This window comes from Oncorhynchus nerka, linkage group LG15 (assembly GCF_034236695.1).
Source record: "Oncorhynchus nerka isolate Pitt River linkage group LG15, Oner_Uvic_2.0, whole genome shotgun sequence".
Taxonomy (NCBI): Eukaryota; Metazoa; Chordata; class Actinopteri; order Salmoniformes; family Salmonidae; genus Oncorhynchus; species Oncorhynchus nerka.
This window is the reverse complement of record NC_088410.1, coordinates 19,886,601-19,910,964: the sequence shown is the minus strand read 5'-3', so window position 1 is coordinate 19,910,964 and position 24,364 is coordinate 19,886,601. Positions and strand designations below refer to the sequence as shown.

The 24,364-nt window shown below is 48.0% G+C and overlaps 3 protein-coding genes and 1 long non-coding RNA gene across 6 annotated transcripts; 2 read left to right on the top strand and 2 right to left on the bottom strand.

The window, feature by feature from the left end:
• Window positions 1–6: 6 nt before the first annotated feature.
• Window positions 7–1,564, bottom strand: LOC135559889 (uncharacterized). Of its 2 annotated transcripts, XM_065000773.1 has the most exons (3): window positions 1,327–1,564; window positions 949–1,197; window positions 7–854 (listed from the first exon to the last, which is right to left on the bottom strand). In XM_065000773.1, exons 1-3 carry the CDS (start codon window positions 1,560–1,562, stop codon window positions 350–352), a joined length of 990 nt encoding a protein of 329 aa, XP_064856845.1. In that variant the 5' UTR covers window positions 1,563–1,564; the 3' UTR covers window positions 7–349. The 2 variants fall into 2 exon arrangements, with proteins under 2 accessions (XP_064856845.1, XP_064856844.1); XM_065000772.1 differs by having other exon boundaries at window positions 949–1,564.
• Window positions 1,565–13,520: 11,956 nt separating this feature from the next.
• LOC135559888 (uncharacterized) lies at window positions 13,521–16,691 on the top strand. Its single transcript, XM_065000771.1, has 4 exons — window positions 13,521–13,789; window positions 13,893–15,571; window positions 16,013–16,181; window positions 16,353–16,691. The coding sequence occupies exons 2-4, from the start codon at window positions 14,868–14,870 to the stop codon at window positions 16,641–16,643; spliced, it is 1,164 nt and encodes a 387-aa protein (XP_064856843.1). The 5' UTR covers window positions 13,521–13,789; window positions 13,893–14,867; the 3' UTR covers window positions 16,644–16,691.
• A 241-nt stretch (window positions 16,692–16,932) lies between these two features.
• On the top strand, window positions 16,933–18,179 carry LOC135559887 (uncharacterized). Its single transcript, XM_065000770.1, has 3 exons — window positions 16,933–17,120; window positions 17,211–17,481; window positions 17,579–18,179. Exons 2-3 carry the CDS (start codon window positions 17,311–17,313, stop codon window positions 17,987–17,989), a joined length of 582 nt encoding a protein of 193 aa, XP_064856842.1. The 5' UTR covers window positions 16,933–17,120; window positions 17,211–17,310; the 3' UTR covers window positions 17,990–18,179.
• Window positions 18,180–19,106: 927 nt separating this feature from the next.
• On the bottom strand, window positions 19,107–21,360 carry LOC135559886 (uncharacterized). 2 transcript variants are annotated; one of them, XR_010458580.1, is made up of 5 exons: window positions 21,242–21,360; window positions 20,147–20,393; window positions 19,985–20,063; window positions 19,409–19,883; window positions 19,107–19,234 (listed from the first exon to the last, which is right to left on the bottom strand). It is a non-coding gene; the product is annotated as an uncharacterized LOC135559886 (long non-coding RNA). The 2 variants fall into 2 exon arrangements; XR_010458579.1 differs by having other exon boundaries at window positions 19,409–20,063.
• Window positions 21,361–24,364: the final 3,004 nt, after the last annotated feature.

The window sequence follows — 24,364 nt, the reverse complement described above, 5'->3', positions numbered from 1 at the left end:
AGATGTGTTGATAAATCATGTTTGATTTATATTTGTATATTGTAATGTCTATCCTCTTTTTTTTTTTACAGGATTTTGTTTGGGAACGGACCGATGTTAGTCTGGTGTCTCGCCTCAGAACTGCCTACCTTGGGTTACCCTACCAGTAGTCTTATAGACTACAGACAATATAGCTCTGAGGGTCCTCAACACACACAAGCCTCTACACCGCGCTCAAGGTCTCGGTCCAGGTAGAGGGGAACAGTGAACTATTTACAAATTAAAACGTCCGACCACCCAGCCAGTGGCTCAGTGTCCTTCACCTCGCCCCTTAGCGTCCTTCATTTCCGCCAGCCACTGGGCCACGTCCTTACCCCCAGCAGCAACAGACCTTACCCCCAGCAGCAACAGAGCAGAACGCCACGCCGCCGAAGCGGCTGTGGCCCGTCTCCCGTCGCTTCGGCAATACGCATTTGGAGCAGACGTAATGCTCACGTTGCCTTCTCTTCCCGGCTGTCCCCTCCTCTGTGTCCGCCGCGATCCTCTTCCTCCAAGCCGTTGTCCTTGACACTGGAGGTGAAGAGCAGCCCGTCTGTGGTCCTTGGGCTGGGGAGGGGCCGGGAAGTGCGGGGGGTTGTTGCTCCAGGTGGGCTGGCAGAATGGGCGCGTGGACGGGCTCTCCTTGCTGGATGGTTTGGCGTGGGACCGGGGGGGAGGGTGGCGTAGGGAAAGGGAAGGGTGCCCTGATTCCCTCCTGCTTGAAGTGGAGGGGCTTGGCTGCAGGGAGGGGCTGGGTGGTGACGCTGGGTGCAGCAGCGAGCCCCATTCCCTGCTGCAGCACCATCCTCTCCCTCTCCTTCTGACGCTGGGAATACCTGAAACAGGGAGAGAAAACAAACAAGCTGTCACTCAGATTGTCATTAGTCACAAGGCTTTATGTAACAAGTCGTCCATAAGTTAATGTCTTACCACTGACTAATGGTCCTTTGATTCAGCTCAAAGAGCTGAAGGTTGGTCTGGGCCATCAACCTCGGGCTGTTCAGCACTGCCTCCCTGATGCCCACGTAGTCTGCCAGAATGAGCGCCCACCTGCTCTTCTTGACGCCGGCAGACTGCGTGGCGCTGGGATGGATTTGGCAGAGCTGACTGCAAATGGCCTCCACCAAACGGCTGGTGCCCGGCCAATTTGCAGGGCCCGAGTTGAGTCCGAGAAGGCAACTGAAACAGAGGAGATAAATAATTAGAGAACATTGAATAATGATAGCCATCGCCTGACCTTCATATGCATTTAATGTAGAGGCAGGCAATAAAATAGTAAGGTGGAGGACATGAACACTAACAACATACCATTGGAGAGAGTCTTTTCCTAGGATAATGGACAACTTCCCCTTCGTTGTTTTGAACCGCCCCTGAACGATCCTCTCCTGGTTTCGGGCAGGGTAGATCAAGCGCTGTTTGTCGAAGTCTGGCATCACCAGCCACAGTGCCACCAGACCGTCTACCCTGCGGTCCGACAACCCCTGACGGTTCCTCACCCCCACCAAGGCCCTGGCAAGCCTGCGGACATGCTGGTAGCCTGGCATTGCATCAGTCACACACTTAAGATTCTTCTACAAAGGAGATAGATGTTATTTTACATTGTGTAACGAACAGAAAATCACACTGATGGATTCTTTTAAAATGAAACTCTTGTGTTGTGAGCTTTCTAAAATGTTTGCACTCAGCTGATGGCATCCTTGTTATTAAACACCCAAAACTTGTGTCTTGAGTTTGTCTCAATTCCTTATTTAAAAGAAGTTACAATAGCATGTATTTTTTTAACAACACAAAAGCTCAATTATATTTACCTCTGAATCAGAGGAGTGGTCAGGGTGAGGAGAACTGTGTCGACCAGGGGCCTCAGGAGAGCTTCCGTCTTCAAGGGCGGTGGGACTGGATGGCCCAGACCTGGATGCGTCAGCGGGTTCCCCTGACAGAGGTGCCGCTGAGCTGGAGGACGGGGCACTCATAGGAGTGACATGAGGGATGTGGACTGTTGGGTCCACATTCTCCTGAAAGCCCTCGTCCTCCTTGTCGAGCTGCTCGACGGGCGGCTGCCTCTTCCGGAAGGTCAGGGTCCCCGCTGACATCCTGCAGCACTCTGCCAGTACAGGTACTCCACTCTGGGGAGTTCCCCTTTTTAAGCAAAAAAATAATCTGGCAAAAGCAGAGTAGGGAAGTGTTAATGGGATGTGTTATATAAATAATCTAATATAAAGCGTTACTAGCAGACCAAAGCTCTGGTTAAACCGGATGCCCTCAGATAACTCTGGGCCCAGTGTCCTCAGTCAAGTCTAGAGCCTGTGTGCAATAACATGATTATCCGAAGGACACACAGCTGCCATCACGCAAATATTACTCCCCTGTAAAACTACAAAGAGCATCCTGCAACACTAACGAGCTTAGAAGTGCCAAGCTATCTCGCTGGCATTGAACCCTGCATGCACTCCTGCAAAGACAGGAAACACCTGAGCCCAAAGCAGACAGTACCAATATCCACGTTTCCTTGACACACACACATTTCATGAAAGCACTGCACACACACACTCTACCACCCCCTACTGGTCGGGTGCCAAGAGCAATGGACTTTGCTGTGCACCAAGGGGGCCCGCCCTGGCTAGAGCAAGGCCCGCCTCCAACTCTTCAGGACCAGTCAGAAGATCAACACGACGAGACTCCACCTACATTATTCTGTGTATACATTCTGCTGTAAACTCTGGCTGAGCAGCCTAATTATTCTGACTCCTCACAGGAGTCACATTCCTTAGGTCCGTGCACGATAAACGGCAGGACAAGATACCTTTGACCAATGAACTGCCTTTTTGATACACCTGATTCCACTCTGTCCAGCGTCGTTGTTTTGCATTCCCTCTCCAGTATGAAACACCAACAGATGTAATTAATGCAACTGATGTAAATGTTCATTCTCTTACTCGACTTACCCCTGTACTCGCTAGGCTTGGTGTAGTCCTTACCCTGTGCCTTGCCAAGCAACCCTTTGGCTGCTAAGGTTAAGGATGTGCTGAAGGTGGTCACTGTAGGAGAGCAGGGGCTTCCTGTTCTTTCCCTCCACTGCTGCCTGTGCACGGTCCTCGTTCCACCTCATCAGTCCATCCAACAGGAATGCCTGGAAATGCATTGCAATTGCCCTGGTACCTGAGAGAACAATGCATGATTAGGGTGGGAGAGCTGTTGCTGTTAACATAATTTCTCTGGAATTAATATTTCCTGATTGAGCTAATCATGTAAATGTAATTAACTAGAAAGTCGGGCACCACAAAATAATATTTATAGAGCTGTTTTCTTCCGAATAAACTCTTAAGACCTAGTAATATTTTACATCAATAGCAGTCGATATTAATCATCTTAATTCAGTCTCATCTGAAAGTTGTAAATTCTTGGTTATCTCACAAGTTGAATCGGCAATACAAAATTGGGTTTAATTCTTTATTTACTAAATACCTAATTAATCACACAGAATTACACATACACATAATTAAATCATAACTTGATTACAAATTACATCAATGGAAAACGTCCCTAGCGGGCAGAACAGATATGAGAGCTGGTTACACAAAAGAAAAGGGGCTGGGTTTGAGTGAAAGAGGGGGAAGACTGAGGAACAAAGGGCAAAGCTGTGCTATCGTAAATACAGTATCTTATGCAGTATCTTATGCATTCTAAATTACCGCCCATTTGGAAAAGGAAAATGCAATAAATATTTACTCAACTGCACTTCTGTAGGTTGGTGGTAGATGGAAGGACATATTGCCCAACTGAGTCCTTTGTCCTTTGAAGAACGTCTTGGCTGATAAATTGAATACGTTGAAGTAACGTTGTTGTGTGGTAGACGGGATACTCTGTCTGTTCCTTCCTAACCCTCATTTGCAGCGGTTGTTGCTAACTCAACAGGCAGGAGGTATCACTTCTGTAGTGAATAATAGTTCAAAGTTCATACCATTCGCAACCAAAGCTCACGCTGATGTTGGCTTCGTTCTGTAGTTATTATCTGAACCATTCTGACATCGGACCGTCGTCCTCGGAACAGGAGGTTATATTGTCTTCAAGGCTTTATATAGGAAGGGAGAGGAGGGCGTGTTTGAAAAGTTTTATAGCCCATGTCCCTTTACAGGGGCGGGCCACTGATTGAGCAGAGCCCTACCTTATGAAAACCAAAATCTCACATTTTAGAAGCTAAAATCACATTTCATCCCATCACGAATAATTTCATATTCAAACATTTAAATTGAACAACAATTCCATGTGAATCCGATAACTGATGTGTAGACTTACCACTGTAGAGTTTGTTATCTTATCATTGATGAGAATGTCTCAGATGACAACCGAACTGACATCATATTCATTAAGTACCACCGCATATGTTCAATTGGTCAGATTACCAGAATACAGTTAACTTCTTGCGTCGAGCCATCCCGGATCCGGTATCGTGACTACAGCCTCAAGCTCATTACCATAACGCAACGTTAACTATTCATGAAAATCGCAAATGAAATGAAATTAATCTATTTGCTCTCAAGCTTATTAGCCTTTTGTTAACAACACTGTCATCTCAGATTTTCAAAAATATGCTTTTCTACCATAGCAAACTAGCATTTAGCGTTAGCATTTAGCGTTAGCATTTAGCGTTAACATTAGCAGGCCACATTTTCACAAAAACCAGCAAAAACATTCAATAAATCATTTACCTTTGAAGAACTTCGGATGTTTTCAATGAGGAGACTCTCAGTTAGATAGCAAATGTTCAGTTTTTCCTGAAAGATTTTTTGTGCAGGAGAAATCGGTCCGTTTGGTGCGTCACGTTTGGCTACCAACTACCAAAAAAACGAAAATTCAGTTATCCAAACGCCAAACTTTTTTCCAAATTAACTCCATAATATCGACTGAAACATGGCACACGTTGTTTAGAACCAATCCTCAAGGTGTTTTTCACATATCTCTTCAATGATGTATCGTTCCTGGAAGTATGAGTCTCCTTCTGTAACGTAAGGTACAATGGTTGCCACTGGGAATTACGCACCGATTTAAACAAAGGACACCGGACGGCCCCCTGGCAAATGTAGTCTCTTATGGCCAATCTTCCAATGATATGCCTACAAATACGCCACAATGCTGCAGACATCTTGGATGAACGGCAGAGCGCATAAGCTCGTTCACAGCATATTCATAGCCATATAAGGATAATCCTGTTCATTTCCTGTTTGAAATTTCATCTTGGTTTCGCCTGTAGCATTTAGTTCTGGTGCACTCACAGATGATATCTTTGCAGTTTTGGAGAGAGTTTTGTCTTTCCAAGGCGGTCAATTCCATGCATAGTCGAGCATCTTTTCGTGACAAAATATTGCGCTTAAAACGGGCACGTCTTTTTATCCAATAATGACATAGCGCCCCCATAGGTTGAAGAGGTTAATTTCCCCCCACCTTCTGATGTTCCCAGAATCTCTATGTTAACTAAGAGTTTTGAAAATATAACATCAGTAGGGTAGAGAGAGGAAAGGGGGGGAAGAGGTATTTATGACTGTCATAAGCCTACCCCCAGGCCAACGTCATGACACTACACAATGACAATTACCGGTGGAGTTGGAATGACTCCCAAGGATGTGGAGCCCCGTGCTCAGCGATAAACCGGCATTTGCCGATCTCGTCAGTCCTGTATACAGTGGAGGTGGCGCCTCCGCTCTTTCCAGATTGCCTGGATGCGGATGTAGTCCAGCAACGAGATGCCCAGGGTGTCGACCCCCTTTTCGCTGTTGAAGGTCCCGAGAAGGTCAATGAGGATTTCGCTCGTCGCAGCCCAGCGCGTACGACTCCGACAGTGAAGCGCAATCTCCTTCCTGATGATCTTCCTCGAAACCTCTGCCTCGGTGAGGACGACCATCCCGTGCTTCCCCTCCAGCTCAGACCTCTTGGCCTCCAGCAGTCGGCGGACATCGCCTGCATCCCACTCAAAGATGCAGACTGACAGCTGCCACATGAAGGGACCGTAGAGCTGGTGGCTCTCAGTGGTGACACCTGACACGAACTGCCGCATCAGGTGCTCAGATGTCCAGCCGAACCACCAGCTGGTCCCAGTCATTGTACCTGGCAGCTGTCTTTGATCCGCTGGAGCAGCATTCTCGGTCCACGTACATGAGCTGGGGGGGGGCGCCACCCCAGCGAGCCGGTACCGCTCCATGAGACCAGCCGCCATGGGGAGCAGGCCCTCGCCCTCACCGGTAGTGAGGACACTGACGAGGACCTGCCCATGCTCATTACCGACGTCGGTAACCCAGGCGGCCATGTCTGCAGCGGTACCCGCAAGCTTTTTAGTCACCTGTCAGCAGCCAGACGGGTGAGGGCACTGGGGGCATCTCCGATGGATCAGTGAACTGCCGCCCAGTGCCCAAGGCCAGAAACTGCTCGCACTCCCCGAGGTACCGTATACAACTTCACATTCCAGGACTGGCTGTGACTTTCACACAGCTTGCTGTAGGTCTGTGACGCACTGTTCACAGGACAGCCTGGAGGAGAGAGATATAAAGCATATGAATGACATGCGAAGAAGGGGTTGTGGGATGCAGGTGGCTGATTGTAGATCGGTCGGAGAAGCGTCCACCACGTGACTAGGTCAGTGGTGTCGATATCTCAAAGCTGTTCCTGGTGAACAGCGTGCGGCCGATCCACCGCTGCTGCTCCTTGGTGAGAGATGAACACCAACTCTCTGGAAGCAGCAGCTGAGTGAGAGGAGAGAGTGATGGGAGCGGGGGAGAAGGGATGGTTATGTTTCAGAGAAACGGAGGGCGGCCTTGGAGGCAGGAAGGACTGCCGGGGCAAATCCTCCTCTTCTCTCTGCCCCAGCAGATCAGAGGCCGGGGCAGGAACAGGGGCTTGGTCAGCTGGAGGCAGAGGCCGAGGGAGCGATGGGGGGACCTGTAGGGATCTTACTGAGGGAAGGAGGAGGTCAAGATCTCGCGATACATGGCCCCATCCATCCTCCCCTCAATACGGTGCAGTCGTCCTGTCCCCTTTGCAGAAAAGCATCCACAAAGAATGATGTTTCCACCTCCATGCTTCACGGTTGGGATGGTGTTCTTGGGGTTGTACACATCCTCCTTCCTCCAAACATGGCGAGTGGAGTTTAGACCAAAAAGCTCTATTTTTGTCTCATCAGACCACATGACCTTCTCCCATTCCTCCTCTGGATCATCCAGATGGTCATTGGCAAACTTCAGACGGGCCTGGACATGCGCTGGCTTGAGCAGGGGGGCCTTGCGTGCGCTGCAGGATATTAATCCAGGAGGGCGTAGTGTGTTACTAATGGTTTTCTTTGAGCCTGTGGTCCCAGCTCTCATCAGGTCATTGACCAGATCCTGCCGTGTAGTTCTGGGCTGATCCCTCACCTTCCTCATGATCATTGATTTTTGTTGATGAATAAGTATATGAGAAACGAGACCAAGTTGAGACTCTGGACAAGGCGGATATTGTATAGTAAAGGCCGTTTATTATAGCGTAATAATATATGGTAAAACGTGCTGCACGGCTTCTTTCGGCCAGTTCTTATGGAACCGTCAGAAAAAGAGAGCCCTAAAACATGATGGGCAGTCCATTTTATACATTGACATGACATATGTATATTCTGGTAGTCCTGGCCTCGGGTAGGTTGCTTGTAGGTGATTGACAGTCCCCTCCAGTCTGGTGTCCGTATCCCATTGGTTCTTGACAGAGTTCTTTGTCTTTGGAGCCCATCCCGAAGAGGGTCGAGTGTGTATGTGTGTAGGAATTATTCAGTTGAATAAACGGCCTTTACTATACCATATCCGCCTTGTCCAGAGTCTCAACTTGGTCTCGTTTCTCATATAGCTATTCATCAACACTAGCGATCTACAAAAGTTATTAAATTGCACAGTTTGGGTAGCCCCTGTAGTCAAACAAGTTGGTTGACTAGACATGTTATTGTCATATTTCATCACATTTATAGTTGTTGACTTTAAATTAGTTGCAAATTAAGCAACATTACCTCAGATACTCACCGAGTAGCATCAATTGCTGACAGAAAAAGATTTTCTGATGAAGTGGCTTTAGGAAAATTTCAGAGGAAGATGATTGGCTTAAAAACTTTTGGGACAAGCTAGGCTCTTCATTGGTGTATTTTTGCCCTCTTTCTCCAATTTGGAACAAACTGAAGCATCTGATTGGAGGAGAGGACTAATGGCACAATATGGGCATGTGGAACATTTGGAACAGAAAAATGCGCAAATTGCCCAAGGATATTGCCCATTCTTCTCTGTCGAAGGAGGAGGGGAAATGGGGGGTTTTGCTGGGTGAGAGGAGGAGTTGGCAGGGATGTATCAACAATGCATATTAAGTAGCCATGTGCTTTGAGCACCAGGTCTAATATTTTTTCCCACTATTTACCCCTCCCCTATTTCCCTCCTTATACTTCCCTACCCATTTTCTCCCCTCACATATTTCCCTCCCTCTCACCTATATTTTCCCCACTATTTTCCCCCCCCTAATTTCCCTCCTTATATTTCCCTACCCCTATTCTACCCTGGCATATTTCCCTCCCTCTCCCCTATATTTTCCCCTCCCATATTTCATTTCCCTACCCCTATTTTCCCTCCTATTTCCCTCCCCTATTCTCCTTCTACCTCCCTATTGTCCCCTCACCTCCGCTATTTTCCTCCTCCCATATTTCCCCTACCCTCCCCTATATCATTTCCCCACTTTTTCCCCTCCCCTATTTTCCTCCTCCCCTATTTCCCCCTCCCATATTTCACTTTCCCTCCCCTATATTTCTCCCCTCCCCTATTTTCCCCTCACTTATGCCCCTCCCCTATATTTCTCCCCTCCCCTATATTTCTCCCCTCCCCTATTTTCCCCTCACTTATGCCCCCTCCCCTATTTCACTCCCCTCCCTATTTTCCCCTCACTATTTAACGTCCCCTTTTTCACTCCCCTCCCTAATTTCCTCCTCGTCTATTTTTTCCTTATTTTCCCCACCTCTACTTTCTGTCCCTCCCCTATTTTTCCCCATTATCCCCCTATTTCCCGCCACTTTTCCCCTCTCATATTTCTCCCCCCTTTTTCTCCCACTATTTTTTCTCCCCTAATTTTCCCCTATTTACCACCACTTTCCCCCCACCCCTATATTTCTTCCACTATTTACCCCTCCCATATTTCCCTTTCCCTCCCCTATGTGTTTCCAACTTTTATCCCCTCCTTTTCCCCCTCCCCTATTTCCCCCTGTCCTAATTTTCCCCCTCCCCCATATTTTCCCCCTTTTCCCGCCACTTTTCCCCTCACCTATATTTCCCCACTATATCACCCTCCCATATTTCACTTCCCTCCCTATTTCCCACTCCATTATCCCCCCTCTCCCATATTTCCCCCCTTCCTCTCTTTCCCCCTTTTTGTCTCTCTCCCCATTTTTGTCTCTCTCCCCCTCATGTCACTGGATTGGCTGACAGTGTCAGTGATAAAGCCAAATCAAATCACATTTTATTTGTCACATACACATGGTTAGCAGATGTTAATGCGAGTGTAGCGAAATGCTTGTGCTTCTAGTTCTGACAATGCAGTAATAACCAACAAGTAATCTAACTAACAATTCCAAAACTACTGTCTTATACACAGTACAGTGTAAGGGGATAAAGAATATGTACATAAAGATATATGAATGAGTGATGGTACAGAGCAGCATAGGCAAGATACAGTAGATGGTATCGAGTACAGTATATACATATGAGATGAGTATGTAAACAAAGTGGCATAGTTAAAGTGGCTAGTGATACATGTATTACATAAGGATGCAGTAGATGATATAGAGTACAGTATATACGTATGCATATGAGATGAATAATGTAGGGTATGTAACATTATATTAGGTTGCATTATTTAAAGTGGCTAGTGATATATTTGACATCAATTCCCATTATTAAAGTGGCTGGAGTTGAGTCAGTGTCAGTGTGTTGGCAGCAGCCACTCAATGTTAGTGGTGGCTGTTTAACAGTCTGATGGCCTTGAGATAGAAGCTGTTTTTCAGTCTCTCGGTCCCAGCTTTGATGCACCTGTACTGACCTCCCCTTCTGGATGATAGCGGGGTGAACAGGCAGTGGCTCGGGTGGTTGTCGTCCTTGATGATCTTTATGGCCTTCCTGTAACATTGGGTGGTGTAGGTGTCCTGGAGGGCAGGTAGTTTGCCCCCGGTGATGCGTTGTGCAGACCTCACTACCCTCTGGAGAGCCTTACGGTTGTGGGCGGAGCAGTTGCCGTACCAGGCGGTGATACAGCCCGCCAGGATGCTCTCGGTTGTGCATCTGTAGAAGTTTGTGAGTGCTTTTGGTGACAAGCCGAATTTCTTCAGCCTCCTGAGGTTGAAGAGGCGCTGCTGCGCCTTCTTCACGATGCTGTCTGTGTGAGTGGACCAATTCAGTTTGTCTGTGATGTGTATGCAGAGGAACTTAAAACTTGCTACCCTCTCCACTACTGTTCCATCGATGTGGATAGAGGGGTGTTCCCTCTGCTGTTTCCTGAAGTCCACAATCATCTCCTTAGTTTTGTTGACGTTGAGTGTGAGGTTATTTTCCTGACACCACACTCCGAGGGCCCTCACCTCCTCCCTGTAGGCCGTCTCGTCGTTGTTGGTAATCAAGCCTACCACTGTTGTGTCGTCCGCAAACTTGATGATTGAGTTGGAGGCGTGCGTGGCCACGCAGTCGTGGGTGAACAGGGAGTACAGGAGAGGGCTCAGAACACACCCTTGTGGGGCCCCAGTGTTGAGGATCAGCGGGGTGGAGATGTTGTTGCCTACCCTCACCACCTGGGGGCGGCCCGTCAGGAAGTCCAGTACCCAGTTGCACAGGGCGGGGTCGAGACCCAGGGTCTCGAGCTTGATGACGAGCTTGGAGGATGTCATAAGGTGAACGCACCAATTTGTAAGTCGCTCTGGATAAGAGCGTCTGCTAAATGACTTAAATGTAAATGTAAATGGAGGGTACTATGGTGTTGAATGCAGAGCTGTAGTCGATGAACAGCATTCTCACATAGGTATTCCTCTTGTCCAGATGGGTTAGGGCAGTGTGCAGTGTGGTTGAGATTGCATCGTCTGTGGACCTATTTGGGCGGTAAGCAAATTGGAGTGGGTCTAGGGTGTCAGGTAGGGTGGAGGTGATATGGTCCTTGACTAGTCTCTCAAAGCACTTCATGATGACGGAAGTGAGTGCTACGGGGCGGTAGTCGTTTAACTCAGTTACCTTAGCTTTCTTGGGAACAGGAACAATGGTGGCCCTCTTGAAGCATGTGGGAACAGCAGACTGGTATAGGGATTGATTGAATATGTCCGTAATCACACCGGCCAGCTTGTCTGCGCATGTTCTGAGGGCGCGGCTGGGGATGCCATCTGGGCCTGCAGCCTTGCGAGGGTTAACACGTTTAAATGTCTTACTCACCTCGGCTGCAGTGAAGGAGAGTCCGCATGTTTTCGTTGCAGGCTGTGTCAGTGGCACTGTATTGTCCTTAAAGCAGGCAAAAAAGTTATTTAGTCTGCCTGGGAGCAAGACATCCTGGTCCGTGACTGGGCTGGTTTTCTTCTTGTAGTCCGTGATTGACTGTAGACCCTGCCACATACCTCTTGTGTCTGAGCCGTTGAATTGAGATTCTACTTTGTCTCTATACTGACGCTTAGCTTGTTTGATAGCCTTGCGGAGGGAATAGCTGCACTGTTTGTATTCGGTCATGTTACCAGTCACCTTGCCCTGATTAAAAGCAGTGGTTCGCGCTTTCAGTTTCACGCGAATGCTGCCATCAATCCACGGTTTCTGGTTAGGGAATGTTTTAATCGTTGCTATGGGAACGACATCTTCAACGCACGTTCTAATGAACTCGCTCACCGAATCAGCGTATTCGTCAATGTTGTTATCTGACGCAATACGAAACATATCCCAGTTCACGTGATGGAAGCAGTCTTGGAGTGTGGAGTCAGCTTGGTCGGACCAGCGTTGGACAGACCTCAGCGTGGGAGCTTCTTTTTTTAGTTTCTGTCTGTAAGCAGGGATCAACAAAATGGAGTCGTGGTCAGCTTTTCCGAAAGGAGGGCGGGGCAGGGCCTTATATGCGTCGCGGAAGTTAGAGTAACAATGATCCAAGGTTTTTCCACCCCTGGTTGCGCAATCGATATGCTGATAAAATTTAGGGAGTCTTGTTTTCAGATTAGCCTTGTTAAAATCCCCAGCTACAATGAATGCAGCCTCCGGATAAATGGATTCCAGTTTGCAAAGAGTCAAATAAAGTTCGTTCAGAGCCATCGATGTGTCTGCTTGGGGGGGATATATACGGCTGTGATTATAATCAAAGAGAATTCTCTTGGTAGATAATGTGGTCGACATTTGATTGTGAGGAATTCTAAATCGGGTGAACAGAAGGATTTGAGTTCCTGTATGTTTCTTCCATCACACCATGTCTCGTTAGCCATAAGGCATACGCCCCCGCCCCTCTTCTTACCAGAAAAATGTTTGTTTCTGTCGGCGCGATGCGTGGAGAAACCCGCTGGCTGCACCGCCTCCGATAGCGTCTCTCCAGTGAGCCATGTTTCCGTGAAGCAAAGAACGTTACAGTCTCTGATGTCCCTCTGGAATGCTACCCTTGCTCAGATTTCATCAACCTTGTTGTCAAGAGACTGGACATTGGCGAGAAGAATGCTAGGGAGTGGTGCACGATGTGCCCGTCTCCGGAGTCTGACCAGAAGACCGCCTCGTTTCCCTCTTTTTCGGAGTCGTTTTTTTGGGTCGCCGCATGGGATCCATTCCGTTGTCCTGGTTGAAAGGCAGAACACAGGATCCGCGTCGCGAAAATCATATTCTTGATCGTACTGATGGTGAGTTGACGCTGATCCTATATTCAGTAGTTCTTCTCGACTGTATGTAATGAAACCTAAGATGACCTGGGGTACTAATGTAAGAAATAACACATAGTTTCCTAGGAACGCGAAGCGAGGCGGCCATCTCTGTCGGCGCCAATGGATGCAATAGCGCTATGTGGCCAACAGATGGAGGAATTGGAACAGAATTTACATGAAGTCACTGCCATTACGGCACAATTTCCAACAGGATTTTAAAAATATACTTAAACTTTATTTTATGGGTAATACTAGGAGGAAAATGGATGCCACCCCCTATATATATATAGGAGTAAAAGGGGTCAAAATAAGGAACGCTTCACGAATTTGCGTGTCATGTTGAGCCTTGCACCCGGTGATTGGTGAACTTGAGCCGTGCACCTGGTGAACGGCTTACCAGCTGAAAATATCGGTATGGCTCTAAATGGCTTCAGGGGGGTGCTGGAGGTCCATTGCTGGGTAGTGTGCACCACCCAACAGGGGGCACCCCTGGTCATTCAGACGGTTTTTAAAAGATCTTCCCACTTAGTGCAATGAGAGATATGTTAGTCTGTGGAACTTAGTCTTTGGAACAAAAGCTGAACATAGCGCAATGAGAAAGAAATTGGACTCTCATTTTTTTTTTTTTTTTAAGTCTCCCCCTTTTTCTCTCGCTCTCTCCCACTTTTTTCTCTCCACTCTCTCCCACTTTTTCTCTCTCCCCCTTTTGCTCTTTCTCTCTCCCTTTTTCCCTACCTTTCTTGTTTATTTCCTTTATCTCAATACAGCTACATGGCCTGGTTCAGGACATACCAAGTAAAGCCGGGGACCTCAATGGCCACTTCAAGGTCTATGTCCAACTCAGGGACACAGCAACAGCTGTAGAGCCTCCTAATCCATGTAAATATATATTCTGTAGTCATCTAAGTCAATCAAACAGTAAATCAAACAGTTTAGCAAATGACAATATAACTGTGTCATTATGTTTGTCTGTGTTTCTTAGCTGCCGAGCCATCAGATCAGGAGTTGCTGTCTATCTGCCTGGGTTTTGACCAAGGTACACTATGTTGTGGCACTTTATTGTTTATTTCTGTTGAGAAGAATATACATATGAAATGACCTTTCCCCTAATAACTATCTGTTGTTGTTAGCATTAACGGGATACATTTTAAAGTAGTAAGGTAAGTGGTAAATTGTTAAAACACCTCCTTCCTAGCTGGGCTTAGAAATCACTGTAGAATTTCTAATTGTTGCATCCATTTTGCTTGACACATAAAAATCCTTCCTCATCTTTTTGTGGAATGATGTGTTTACTGTAGCTTGTCTTGTCACCATTCCAACCTGTATTTCAGTCTGCATCACTTTGCTTGGCCTATTCCTTGCTTGTAGATGTCTACCCACTATACATCTATCGTTTGTAGCTTTTAAATGTAGATTGTGTTTAACCCAGATTCCTAACCTCTACCACTGATAACACTGATCAAAACTAAACCAAAGTGCATTGTCTGTCAACAGGCTGTTAACATGTTTTGAAGCTGAAGCTCTATTCTAATTGAATAATTTCACTTGTTTCTCTGAAATATTTTGTGAGACTAACTCCTGTGCTCCTGTAGCAGGTCCTACTGCCACCGCACCCCCTGCTGTGCTAGCTCCTACTGCCACCACACCCCCTGCTATGCTAGCTCCTACTGCCACCACAACCCCTGCTATGCTAGCTCCCACTGCCACCACAACCCCTGCTATGCTAGCTCCTACTGCCACCACACCCCCTGCTGTGCTAGCTCCTACTGCCACCACACCCCCTGCTGTGCTAGCTCCCAAAGGAGCAGCAAGAGTGGGTCAGTCGGGCCATTTTCATAAGAGACAAGCAGCTCAAATGTGTCCTGAAAAGCCAGCTTGAGCTGTGGTACTCCCCTCCTCTGCCTCCTAACCACAGCCATAAGTCTCCAGCTTCTCCCTCCGGCCATTCTGCCTCTGGATGCCCTACCGCCTGTGGACCTTTAAGTTTGTGTGCGCCCAGCCACAGTGCGCCCAGCCACAGTGCACCCAGCCACAGTGCACCCAGCCACAGTGCACCCAGCCACAGTGCAAGCGTCAAAATCTCACAGGCTGTGGGGTGTACAAGACAGTCCGGAGGGTGCTTGACATGGACGGCTGGTATTATATGGGGACAGAGTATTCTTACAGAGGTTGGTATTATATGGGGACAGAGTATTCTTACAGAGGCTGGTATTATATGGGGACAGAGTATTCTTACAGAGGCTGGTATTATATGGGGACAGAGTATTCTTACAGAGGCTGGTATTATATGGGGACAGAGTATTCTTACAGAGGCTGGTATTATATGGGGACAGAGTATTCTTACAGAGGCTGGTATTATATGGGGACAGAGTATTCTTACAGAGGCTGGTATTATATGGAGACAGAGTATTCTTACAGAGGCTGGTATTATATGGGGACAGAGTATTCTTACAGAGGCTGGTATTATATGGGGACAGAGTATTCTTACAGAGGCTGGTATTATATGGGGACAGAGTATTCTTACAGAGGCTGGTATTATATGGGGACAGAGTACCTGGAGTGCCGCCTCTGTAAGAAGCTACTAGCAGGATGGTCGCTGGAGGTCTTGAACCAGCTGGACACAAGTCATCGCTCCATGTTCCCAGCCATCTTGACTTACAGGTTAGTAATTCACACCTCTGGAAATCAAAGCTCTTGTTCACTTTGAGGAAAAACAGAGAAAAAGCCCCATTGAAATGTTAATTAGCTCTTTGCCCATTGAAATGTTAATTAGCTCTTTGAGCTCTCTGAATTTCTGACCTTCGATCTCTTATCAGGAACTGCCCAAACAAAGCAAAGTGTTTCAACGTCACTTTCCCCAAGCCTCTCCTTCCCTTATCAAAGTGTTTCAACGTCACCCTTTCCCCATGCCCCTCCTTCCCTTATCAAAGTGTTTCAAAGTCACCCTTTCCCCAAGCCCCTCCTTCCCTTATCAAAGTGTTTCAACGTCACCCTTTCCCCAAGCCCCTCCTTCCCTTATCAAAGTGTTTCTAGAACCCCCCTCCACACACTCCTCACCCTCTTCCCCTCCTCTTTTTTGACCCAATTGTCTCTGTGTATTAGGCTGTCCTGTGACCTGAAGGTGGTCACACCTCCTCCCTTTTTGGATGTGCCCTCAGCCCAGTGGCTGCTGACTGTCCACGGCTACGACGTTCTGTTCCAGCTAGAGGACTTCAAGGCCAGAGTCACCTCCATCTTTGGGTCCATCCTGAAGATGGATTCAACCAAGAAGGTGATTGAAGATGTTTTGACCAGAAATAATACTAGTTAGTTAGAGACAATCAAATAAATACTAATTTATTAGGACTTATTTTATGACTTAATGAATGTATTGTGAAACTTTGAGTCCACTCACTGACATGACTGTGTGTTCGTCTGTCTGTGTTTGTTTGACTCCCCTCAGGTGACCAAGAAACTAGCTGGGACAGCAGCGTGGGCCACAAATGTTGTCAATGAGTACGGCCAGGTGCTCATTAAGGTCCTCACTGACAGCGAAGGAGAGGGTCTGCTCGACATGGCAGCTGGCCTCCAGCAGCGCTACAGTAGATCTTTCCACCTCCACCACTTCATTCCTTGTATTTTAAATGTAAAACTGGGTCATGTCGTTATGTCATGTTGTGTGTTAACAGCTGTGTGCATGGGAGGAGTTATTATTTCTTCTTCATGTTGTCATCATCTACATCGGCTGATGTAAAAAGGGCTTTATAAATACATTTGATTGATTGATTGATTGATCTACAGGAACAAGGGTTGGTGCGTGGTGCCGAGCTGCACTTTCAGGCCTACCTCCTTGAAGGGTTGGTTGGGTGGAATGAGGACCGTGCTGAAGCTGCACTTTCAGGCCTACCTCCTTGAAGGGTTGGTTGGGTGGAATGAGGACCGTGCTGAAGCTGCACTTTCAGGCCTACCTCCTGGAAGGGTTGGTTGGGTGGAATGAGGTGGAATGAGGCCTACCTCCTTGAAGGGTTGGTTGGGTGGCTGCACTTTCAGGCCTACCTCCTTGAAGGGTTGGTTGGGTGGAATGAGGACCTTGCTGAAGCTGCAGCGGGGGGGCAGAAGCAGACCCTGCACTGCTATGATGGTGTAGCTCAGCACGCCATCAATGAGCTGAGCCAGAAGCTCCTGGGCTGCAGTCTTGTGAAGGATCACACAAGGCCTGCAAAGTACACTGGTATGTATTTCTAAATTATACAATTATACACACACTAAAACATGTGCAGTTCTGTTTATGTACAACTCACTTTTTTGTTTTCTCTCTAAGGGGAACTCATTGGGGTCGAGTATCTCTTCTCCCAGACCCATGGTGACCAGATTCCAACCTCGGTAAGGACCCAGATGGGACACCTGATCTATGAGGGAGGATGACCAGAGAGCTTGAGGATGACCCCACCATGTCCTTGCCCGACCTCGATGACCGTCTCCCACCAGTCCCTCCACTCAGGAAGGCCACTCAACCCAACCCATCCCAGGTACCTGTCGTCACACCCCCTGATGACACTGCACCAGCTGCCAGTCGGGACCCGGAGGATGATGTAAGTGCCTATCCACAGCTCACTCAAGTTTCTTTCCATTCATAACTATTAATGTGACTATTAATCCAACCCTTCCCCATGACTCTTCTATTTCCAGGAGAACATAGGACCTGATGGAGTTAGTGGATACCAGCACGTGGTCCTCCTGGCCACTAGTCTGCCACCTCCACCCAGTCTGTCTTCCACCTCCCTCCCTATAACGCCAGTCTCCCAAGACCTGCCCTCGACCTCCACTCCTCTTCCCCCTCCTGCTGGTGGACCAAAGGTCTCCAGAACCACCGAATGGAGGAGGAGGAAGAAGCTGGAGTCTGGCATTAAAGTCAGAGTTCACAAGCCATATGAAGGCTATAAGTGCTCTAAATGTGGCAAGCCTAAAACTTCTGAGTTTGGACACAGCATGTATGGTTCTGTGAGATTCTGTGCCGCTACCTCTGGTGGCCAAACTGTGGAGTGGCTGGCACTCATGAGGACCCAGCATGGTGCTATAGCCAAGGCCAGTAAACTCTGACTGACTGGTGTGTACATTGTAAAGTAGTTTTTGTAAATATGTTCTTTGTTTTATTTACGACATTCATTGTTAATCTCTTGTACATTTAGCTCATTTAAAATCATCTTAACTTGTACAGTCGGTGTAGGGGACATTATGCTGGGTTGCTTCACACATGACATTCCCTGTGAAATAAATAAATGGAATACAAGCACTTTCTCCCTTAAATTCATTTTGATTTATTGTCATACACTCTTAAAGTTCAACAAATAAAAAGACAAGCAAATCAGTCATCATTTTCTCAGTCAAACACACAGAGTTGTAACGCACAAAAAAACAAATAGTGCTGGGAAACAAAAGGACCCACCTCCACACCTGACATGTAGCCGTCCATGGTGGCCTCCAGTTCTGAACAGGCGGTTCCCCAAAGGTGATGTTGTTAGGCCATACATTTAGTTTATCTTACAAAAATAAACAATCCAAACAATAAAAAATCAATACAACTTTAAGTTAATTAAAAGAAAAGCAATTACCCCAAAAAATGAATGTGTTCGTTCAAATAACATGTAACAATCAGGGTCCGGCCCCTACACTTACGTAGCCAATCAGGGTCCGGCCCCTACACTTACGTAGCCAATCAGGGTCCGGCCCCTACACTTACGTAGCCAATCAGGGTCCAGCCCCTACACTTACGTAGCCAATCAGGGTCCGGCCCCTACACTTACGTAGCCAATCAGGGTCAGGCCCCTACACTTACGTAGCCAATCAGGGTCCGGCCCCTACACTTACGTAGCCAATCAGGGTCCGGCCCCTACACTTACGTAGCCAATCAGGGTCCGGCCCCTACACTTACGTAGCCAATCAGGGTCAGGCCCCTACACTTACGTAGCCAATCAGGGTCCGCCCCTACACTTACGTAGCCAATCAGGGTCCGGCCCTACACTTACGTAGCCAATCAGGGTCCGGCCCTACACTTACGTAGCAATCAGGGTCCGGCCCCTACACTCACGTAGCCAATCAGGGTCCGGCCCCCACTCACGTAGCCAATCAGGGTCCGGCCCCTACACTCACGTAGCCAATCAGGGTCCGGCCCCTACACTCACGTAGCCAATCACGTAGCCAATCAGGGTCCGCCCCTACACTCACGTAGCCAATCAGGGTCCGGCCCCACACTCACGTAGCCAATCAGGGTCCGGCCCCTACACTCACGTAGCCAATCAGGGTCCGGCCCCTACACTCACGGCCAATCAGGGTCCGGCCCCTACACTCACGTAGGCAATCAGGGTCCGGCCCCTACACTACGTAGGCAATCAGGGTCCGGCCCCTAGGGTCCGGCCACCTACGTTACGTAGCCAATCAGGGTCCGGCCCCTACACTTACGTAGCCAATCAGGGTCCGGCCCCTACACTTACGTAGCCAATCAGGGTCCGGCCCCTACACTTCACGTAGCCAATCAGGGTCCGGCCCCTACACTTACGTAGCCAATCAGGGTCCGGCCCCTACACTCACGTAGCCAATCAGGGTCCGGCCCCTACACTCACGTAGGCAATCAGGGTCCGGCCCCTACACTCACGTAGCCAATCAGGGTCCGGCCCCTACACTTACGTAGCCAATCAGGGTCCGGCCCCTACACTTACGTAGGCAATCAGGGTCCGGCCCCTACACTTACGTAGGCAATCAGGGTCCGGCCCCTACACTTACGTAGCATATCAGGGTCCGGCCCCTACACTTACGTAGCCAATCAGGGTCCGGCCCCTACACTTACGTAGCCGCACTCTTGGGCCGGATGGTGCTGGCGGGCCTGGCCACAGCAACTACCCCCTCCTGGTCTCTGCGCTGAATGTAGTAGTCAATCAAGGCGGCCATCGCACTCCCAGGATAACGGGGTGTCTGCATCCTCATGCTCCTGACATATCTGCGTGAGACACAGCAGAGGGAACGTTTCAGATGTAAAATGTTGCATAGAACACACTGAGATGAACATAGAAAACACAAAAGACGCGCAGCACACATTACTTTATCCTGTCTGCACCCAGGTCCTGCAGTGAGTCCCACTTGTACTTCCTGATGCCAACAAGGGCCTTGTCCTCCTGGCCTGGAATCAGCACAGGAACCAATTAACTATCAGAGCAAAAGAGTTCCATCTTACATACAATGAGAAGAATTAAACAAACTCACCTGGCTAGGAGGACAGGACTTTAGCTTCCTCGTGCATCCGGTTGAACCTGACCATCTCAGTGAAGGCCGGATAGGCGCACGAGTAGCGAGTTAAGGCGTCCTCACAGGAGGGCCCTGACCACCAGAAGCAGTGGGGCCCTGAGCACCAGAAGCAGGGGGGGCCGTCAGCGTCCACTTTTACTGCCTGGGGTGTGGCCTTGAGGACCAACTCCTGTGAGGGCGTGAAACGGAACCTTGGATTTTTCATCTTAGGAGGCAAGAAAAAAAACTATTATCATGACTAATGGGTGCAGTTTACAAGTGACAGCATAACCATATTAGATACATATAAAGGAACGTATTTTTGCTTGATAGGTCTGCTAGGAGGAGGACAGCAGTGAGGAGGGGAGGGGGTATAGGACAATATCAGTGGTGTGGAGGGGGGTGCCGGGTTAGGTTGATTATTAGCTCATATGCAGTTAAATTCAGTTTAGTTAAAATCATAGAAAGCCACGTTTGCCCCAATGACAATCATGTTGTCACATATCATACAATGCATCCAACTACATACACTTCAAACGCATGCCATCAAAAAACGAAGAAAAATAGACAATTAAACAGTATACAATTCGAAGTTTGAGTTGATATAGATGTTAGCTAAGGTTTTATAGGGTTGTCAGCAGTCAAATAAACTTTTGCGTTTTTGTAAACCTTGTTTACAGTAGCTAGCGATCTACAGATGTTGTTAAATGACACAGTTCGGGTAGCTCCTGTAGTCTAACAATTCGGTTGGCTAGACGTGTTGTCATATTTCATCACATTTTACTAGTTGATTATTTTCATTTCTTTGCAATATATATACATAGGATATTATCCATTTCTGTCAGAAAAATATTTGATAGACAATGCTAACTTGCCTGCGCACAGCATGCAGCACACTATACTAGAGCTACAGTAGCTAGCGTTCTACAGACGTTGTTAAATTACACAGTTCGGGTAGCCTCTGTAGTAAAAAAAATGCGGTTGGCTAGAGGTGTTAATGTCATATTTCATCACATTTATAGTCCTTGATGTGGATTTCTTTGCAAATTAAGCGAAATGACCACAGATACTCACCGGGTAGGTATGATCAAAACAATGGCTGCCGGAAAATATTTTTTTTGTGGTCAAGTTTACGTTCCAGGACTTTCGGAGAGTGATGATTGGCTGAAAAACATTTGAAACAAGCTAGACTTTTCATTGGTGGGTTTTTGCTCTCTTTCTCCAATTTGAAACAAGCTAAAGCTCTGATTGGAGGAGAGGACTAATGGGTATTTGGAACATTTGAAACATTTGAAACAGAGAAGAATGTGCTGCAAATATTGCCCAAGGATATTGCCCATTCTTCTCTGTCGAAGGAGGAGGGGAAATGGGGGGTTTTTGCTGGGTGAGAGGAGGAGTTGGCAGGGATGTGTCAACAATGCATATTAAGTAGCCATGTGCTTTGAGCACCAGGTCTAATATTTTTTCCCATTATATCCCCCTCCTATAATTCCCTCCCCATCCCCTATATTTTTCCCACTATTTTCCCCTCCCACATTCCCCCCCTAATTTCCCTCCTTATATTTCCCTACCCCTATTCTCCCCTGGCATATTTCCCTCCCTCTCCCCTATATGTTCCCCTCCCATATTTAATTTCCCTACCCCTATTTTCCTCCCCCCTATTCTCTTTCTACCTCCCCTATTGTCCCCTCACATCCCCTATTTTCCTCCTCCACTATTTACCCCTCCCATATTTCACTCCCCCTCCCCTGTATTTTTGCCACTATTTACCCCTCCCATATTTCACTTCCCCTCCCCCTCCCCTGTATTTTTGCCACTATTTACCCCTCCCATATTTCACTTCCCCTCCCCCTCCCCCTCCCCTGTATTTTTGCCACTATTTACCCCTCCCATATTTCACTTCCCCTCCCCCTCCCCTGTATTTTTGCCACTATTTACCCCTCCCATATTTCACTTCCCCTCCCCTCCCCCTCCCCTGTATTTTTGCCACTATTTACCCCTCCCATATTTCACTTCCCTCCCCTCCCCTCCCCTGTATTTTTGCCACTATTTACCCCTCCCATATTTCACTTCCCCTACCCCTCCCCCTCCCCTGTATTTTTGCCACTATTTACCCCTCCCATATTTCACTTCCCTACCCCTCCCCTCCCCTGTATTTTTGCCACTATTTACCCCTCCCATATTTCACTTCCCTACCCCTCCCTGTATTTTTGCCACTATTTACCCCTCCCATATTTCACTTCCCTACCCCTCCCCCCCCTGTATTTTTGCCACTATTTACCCCTCCCATATTTCACTTCCCTACCCCTCCCCCTCCCCTGTATTTTTGCCACTATTTACCCCTCCCATATTTCACTTCCTCCCCCTCCCCTCCCCTGTATTTTTGCCACTATTTACCCCTCCCATATTTCACATCCCTCCCCCCCCCTCCCCTGTATTTTTGCCACTATTTACCCCTCCCATATTTCACTTCCCTACCCCTCCCCTCCCCTGTATTTTTTCCACTATTTACCCCTCCCATATTTCACTTCCCTCCCCCTCCCCCTCTCCTGTATTTTTGCCACTATTTACCCCTCCCATATTTCACTTCCCTACCCCCCCCCTCCCTGTATTTTTGCCACTATTTACCCCTCCCATATTTCACTTCCCTACCCCTCCCCCTCCCCTGTATTTTTGCCACTATTTACCCCTCCCATATTTCACTTCCCTCCCCCCCCCTCCCCTGTATTTTTGCCACTATTTACCCCTCCCATATTTCACTTCCCTACCCCTCCCCTCCCCTGTATTTTTGCCACTATTTACCCCTCCCATATTTCACTTCCCTTCCCCTCCCCCTCCCCTGTATTTTTGCCACTATTTACCCCTCCCATATTTCACTTCCCTACCCCTCCCCCTCCTCCCCTGTATTTTTGCCACTATTTACCCCTCCCATATTTCACTTCCCTCCCCCTCCCCTCCCCTGTATTTTTGCCACTATTTACCCCTCCCATATTTTCACCCCCCCCTCCCCTGTATTTTTGCCACTATTTACCCCTCCCATATTTCACTACCCCTCCCCTCCCCTGTATTTTTGCAACTATTTACCCCTCCCATATTTCACTACCCCTCCCCTCCCCCTCCCTGTATTTTTGCCACTATTTACCCCTCCCATATTTCACTTCCCTACCCCTCCCCTCCCCTGTATTTTTGCCACTATTTACCCCTCCCATATTTCACTTCCCTACCCCTCCCCTCCCTGTATTTTTGCCACTATTTACCCCTCCCATATTTCACTTCCCTACCCCTCCCTGTATTTTTGCCACTATTTACCCCTCCCATATTTCACTTCCCTACCCCTCCCCTCCCCTGTATTTTTGCCACTATTTACCCCTCCCATATTTCACTTCCCTACCCCTCCCCCTCCCCTGTATTTTTGCCACTATTTACCCCTCCCATATTTCACTTCCTCCCCCTCCCCTCCCCTGTATTTTTGCCACTATTTACCCCTCCCATATTTCACACCCCTCCCTCCCCTCCCCCCCTCCCCTGTATTTTTGCCACTATTTACCCCTCCCATATTTCACTTCCCTACCCCTCCCCTCCCCTGTATTTTTTCCACTATTTACCCCTCCCATATTTCACTTCCCTCCCCTCCCCCTCTCCTGTATTTTTGCCACTATTTACCCTCCCATATTTCACTTCCCTACCCCTCCCCTCCCTGTATTTTTGCCACTATTTACCCCTCCCATATTTCACTTCCCTACCCCTCCCCTCCCCTGTATTTTTGCCACTATTTACCCCTCCCATATTTCACTTCCCTCCCCTCCCCCTCCCCTGTATTTTTGCCACTATTTACCCCTCCCATATTTCACTTCCCTACCCCTCCCCTCCCCTGTATTTTTGCCACTATTTACCCCTCCCATTTTTCACTTCCCTCCCCTCCCCCTCCCCTGTATTTTTGCCACTATTTACCCCTCCCATATTTCACTTCCCTCCCCCTCCCCTCCCCTGTATTTTTGCCACTATTTACCCCTCCCATATTTCACTTCCCTACCCCTCCCTCCCTCCCCTGTATTTTTGCCACTATTTACCCCTCCCATATTTCACTTCCCCCCCTCCCCTCCCCTGTATTTTTGCCACTATTTACCCCTCCCATATTTCACTTCCCTACCCCCTCCCCCTCCCCTGTATTTTTGCCACTATTTACCCCTCCCATAT

What these genes read in the sequence shown, in the direction of transcription:
- LOC135559889 (XM_065000772.1), bottom strand. Translation starts at nt 1,562, where the DNA reads ATGCCAGGCTACCAGCATGTCCGCAGGCTTGCCAGGGCCTTGGTGGGG. An exon ending in CAAAGGACCATTAGTCAGTG is followed by an intron (nt 855 to 948) that starts GTAAGACATTAA and finishes TCCCTGTTTCAG; the next exon opens with GTATTCCCAGCGTCAGAAGG.
- LOC135559888 (XM_065000771.1), top strand. Translation starts at nt 14,868, where the DNA reads ATGCCCTACCGCCTGTGGACCTTTAAGTTTGTGTGCGCCCAGCCACAG. An exon ending in CCAGCCATCTTGACTTACAG is followed by an intron (nt 15,572 to 16,012) that starts GTTAGTAATTCA and finishes TCTGTGTATTAG; the next exon opens with GCTGTCCTGTGACCTGAAGG. An exon ending in AGATGGATTCAACCAAGAAG is followed by an intron (nt 16,182 to 16,352) that starts GTGATTGAAGAT and finishes GACTCCCCTCAG; the next exon opens with GTGACCAAGAAACTAGCTGG.
- LOC135559887 (XM_065000770.1), top strand. Translation starts at nt 17,311, where the DNA reads ATGACCAGAGAGCTTGAGGATGACCCCACCATGTCCTTGCCCGACCTC. An exon ending in GTCGGGACCCGGAGGATGAT is followed by an intron (nt 17,482 to 17,578) that starts GTAAGTGCCTAT and finishes TTCTATTTCCAG; the next exon opens with GAGAACATAGGACCTGATGG.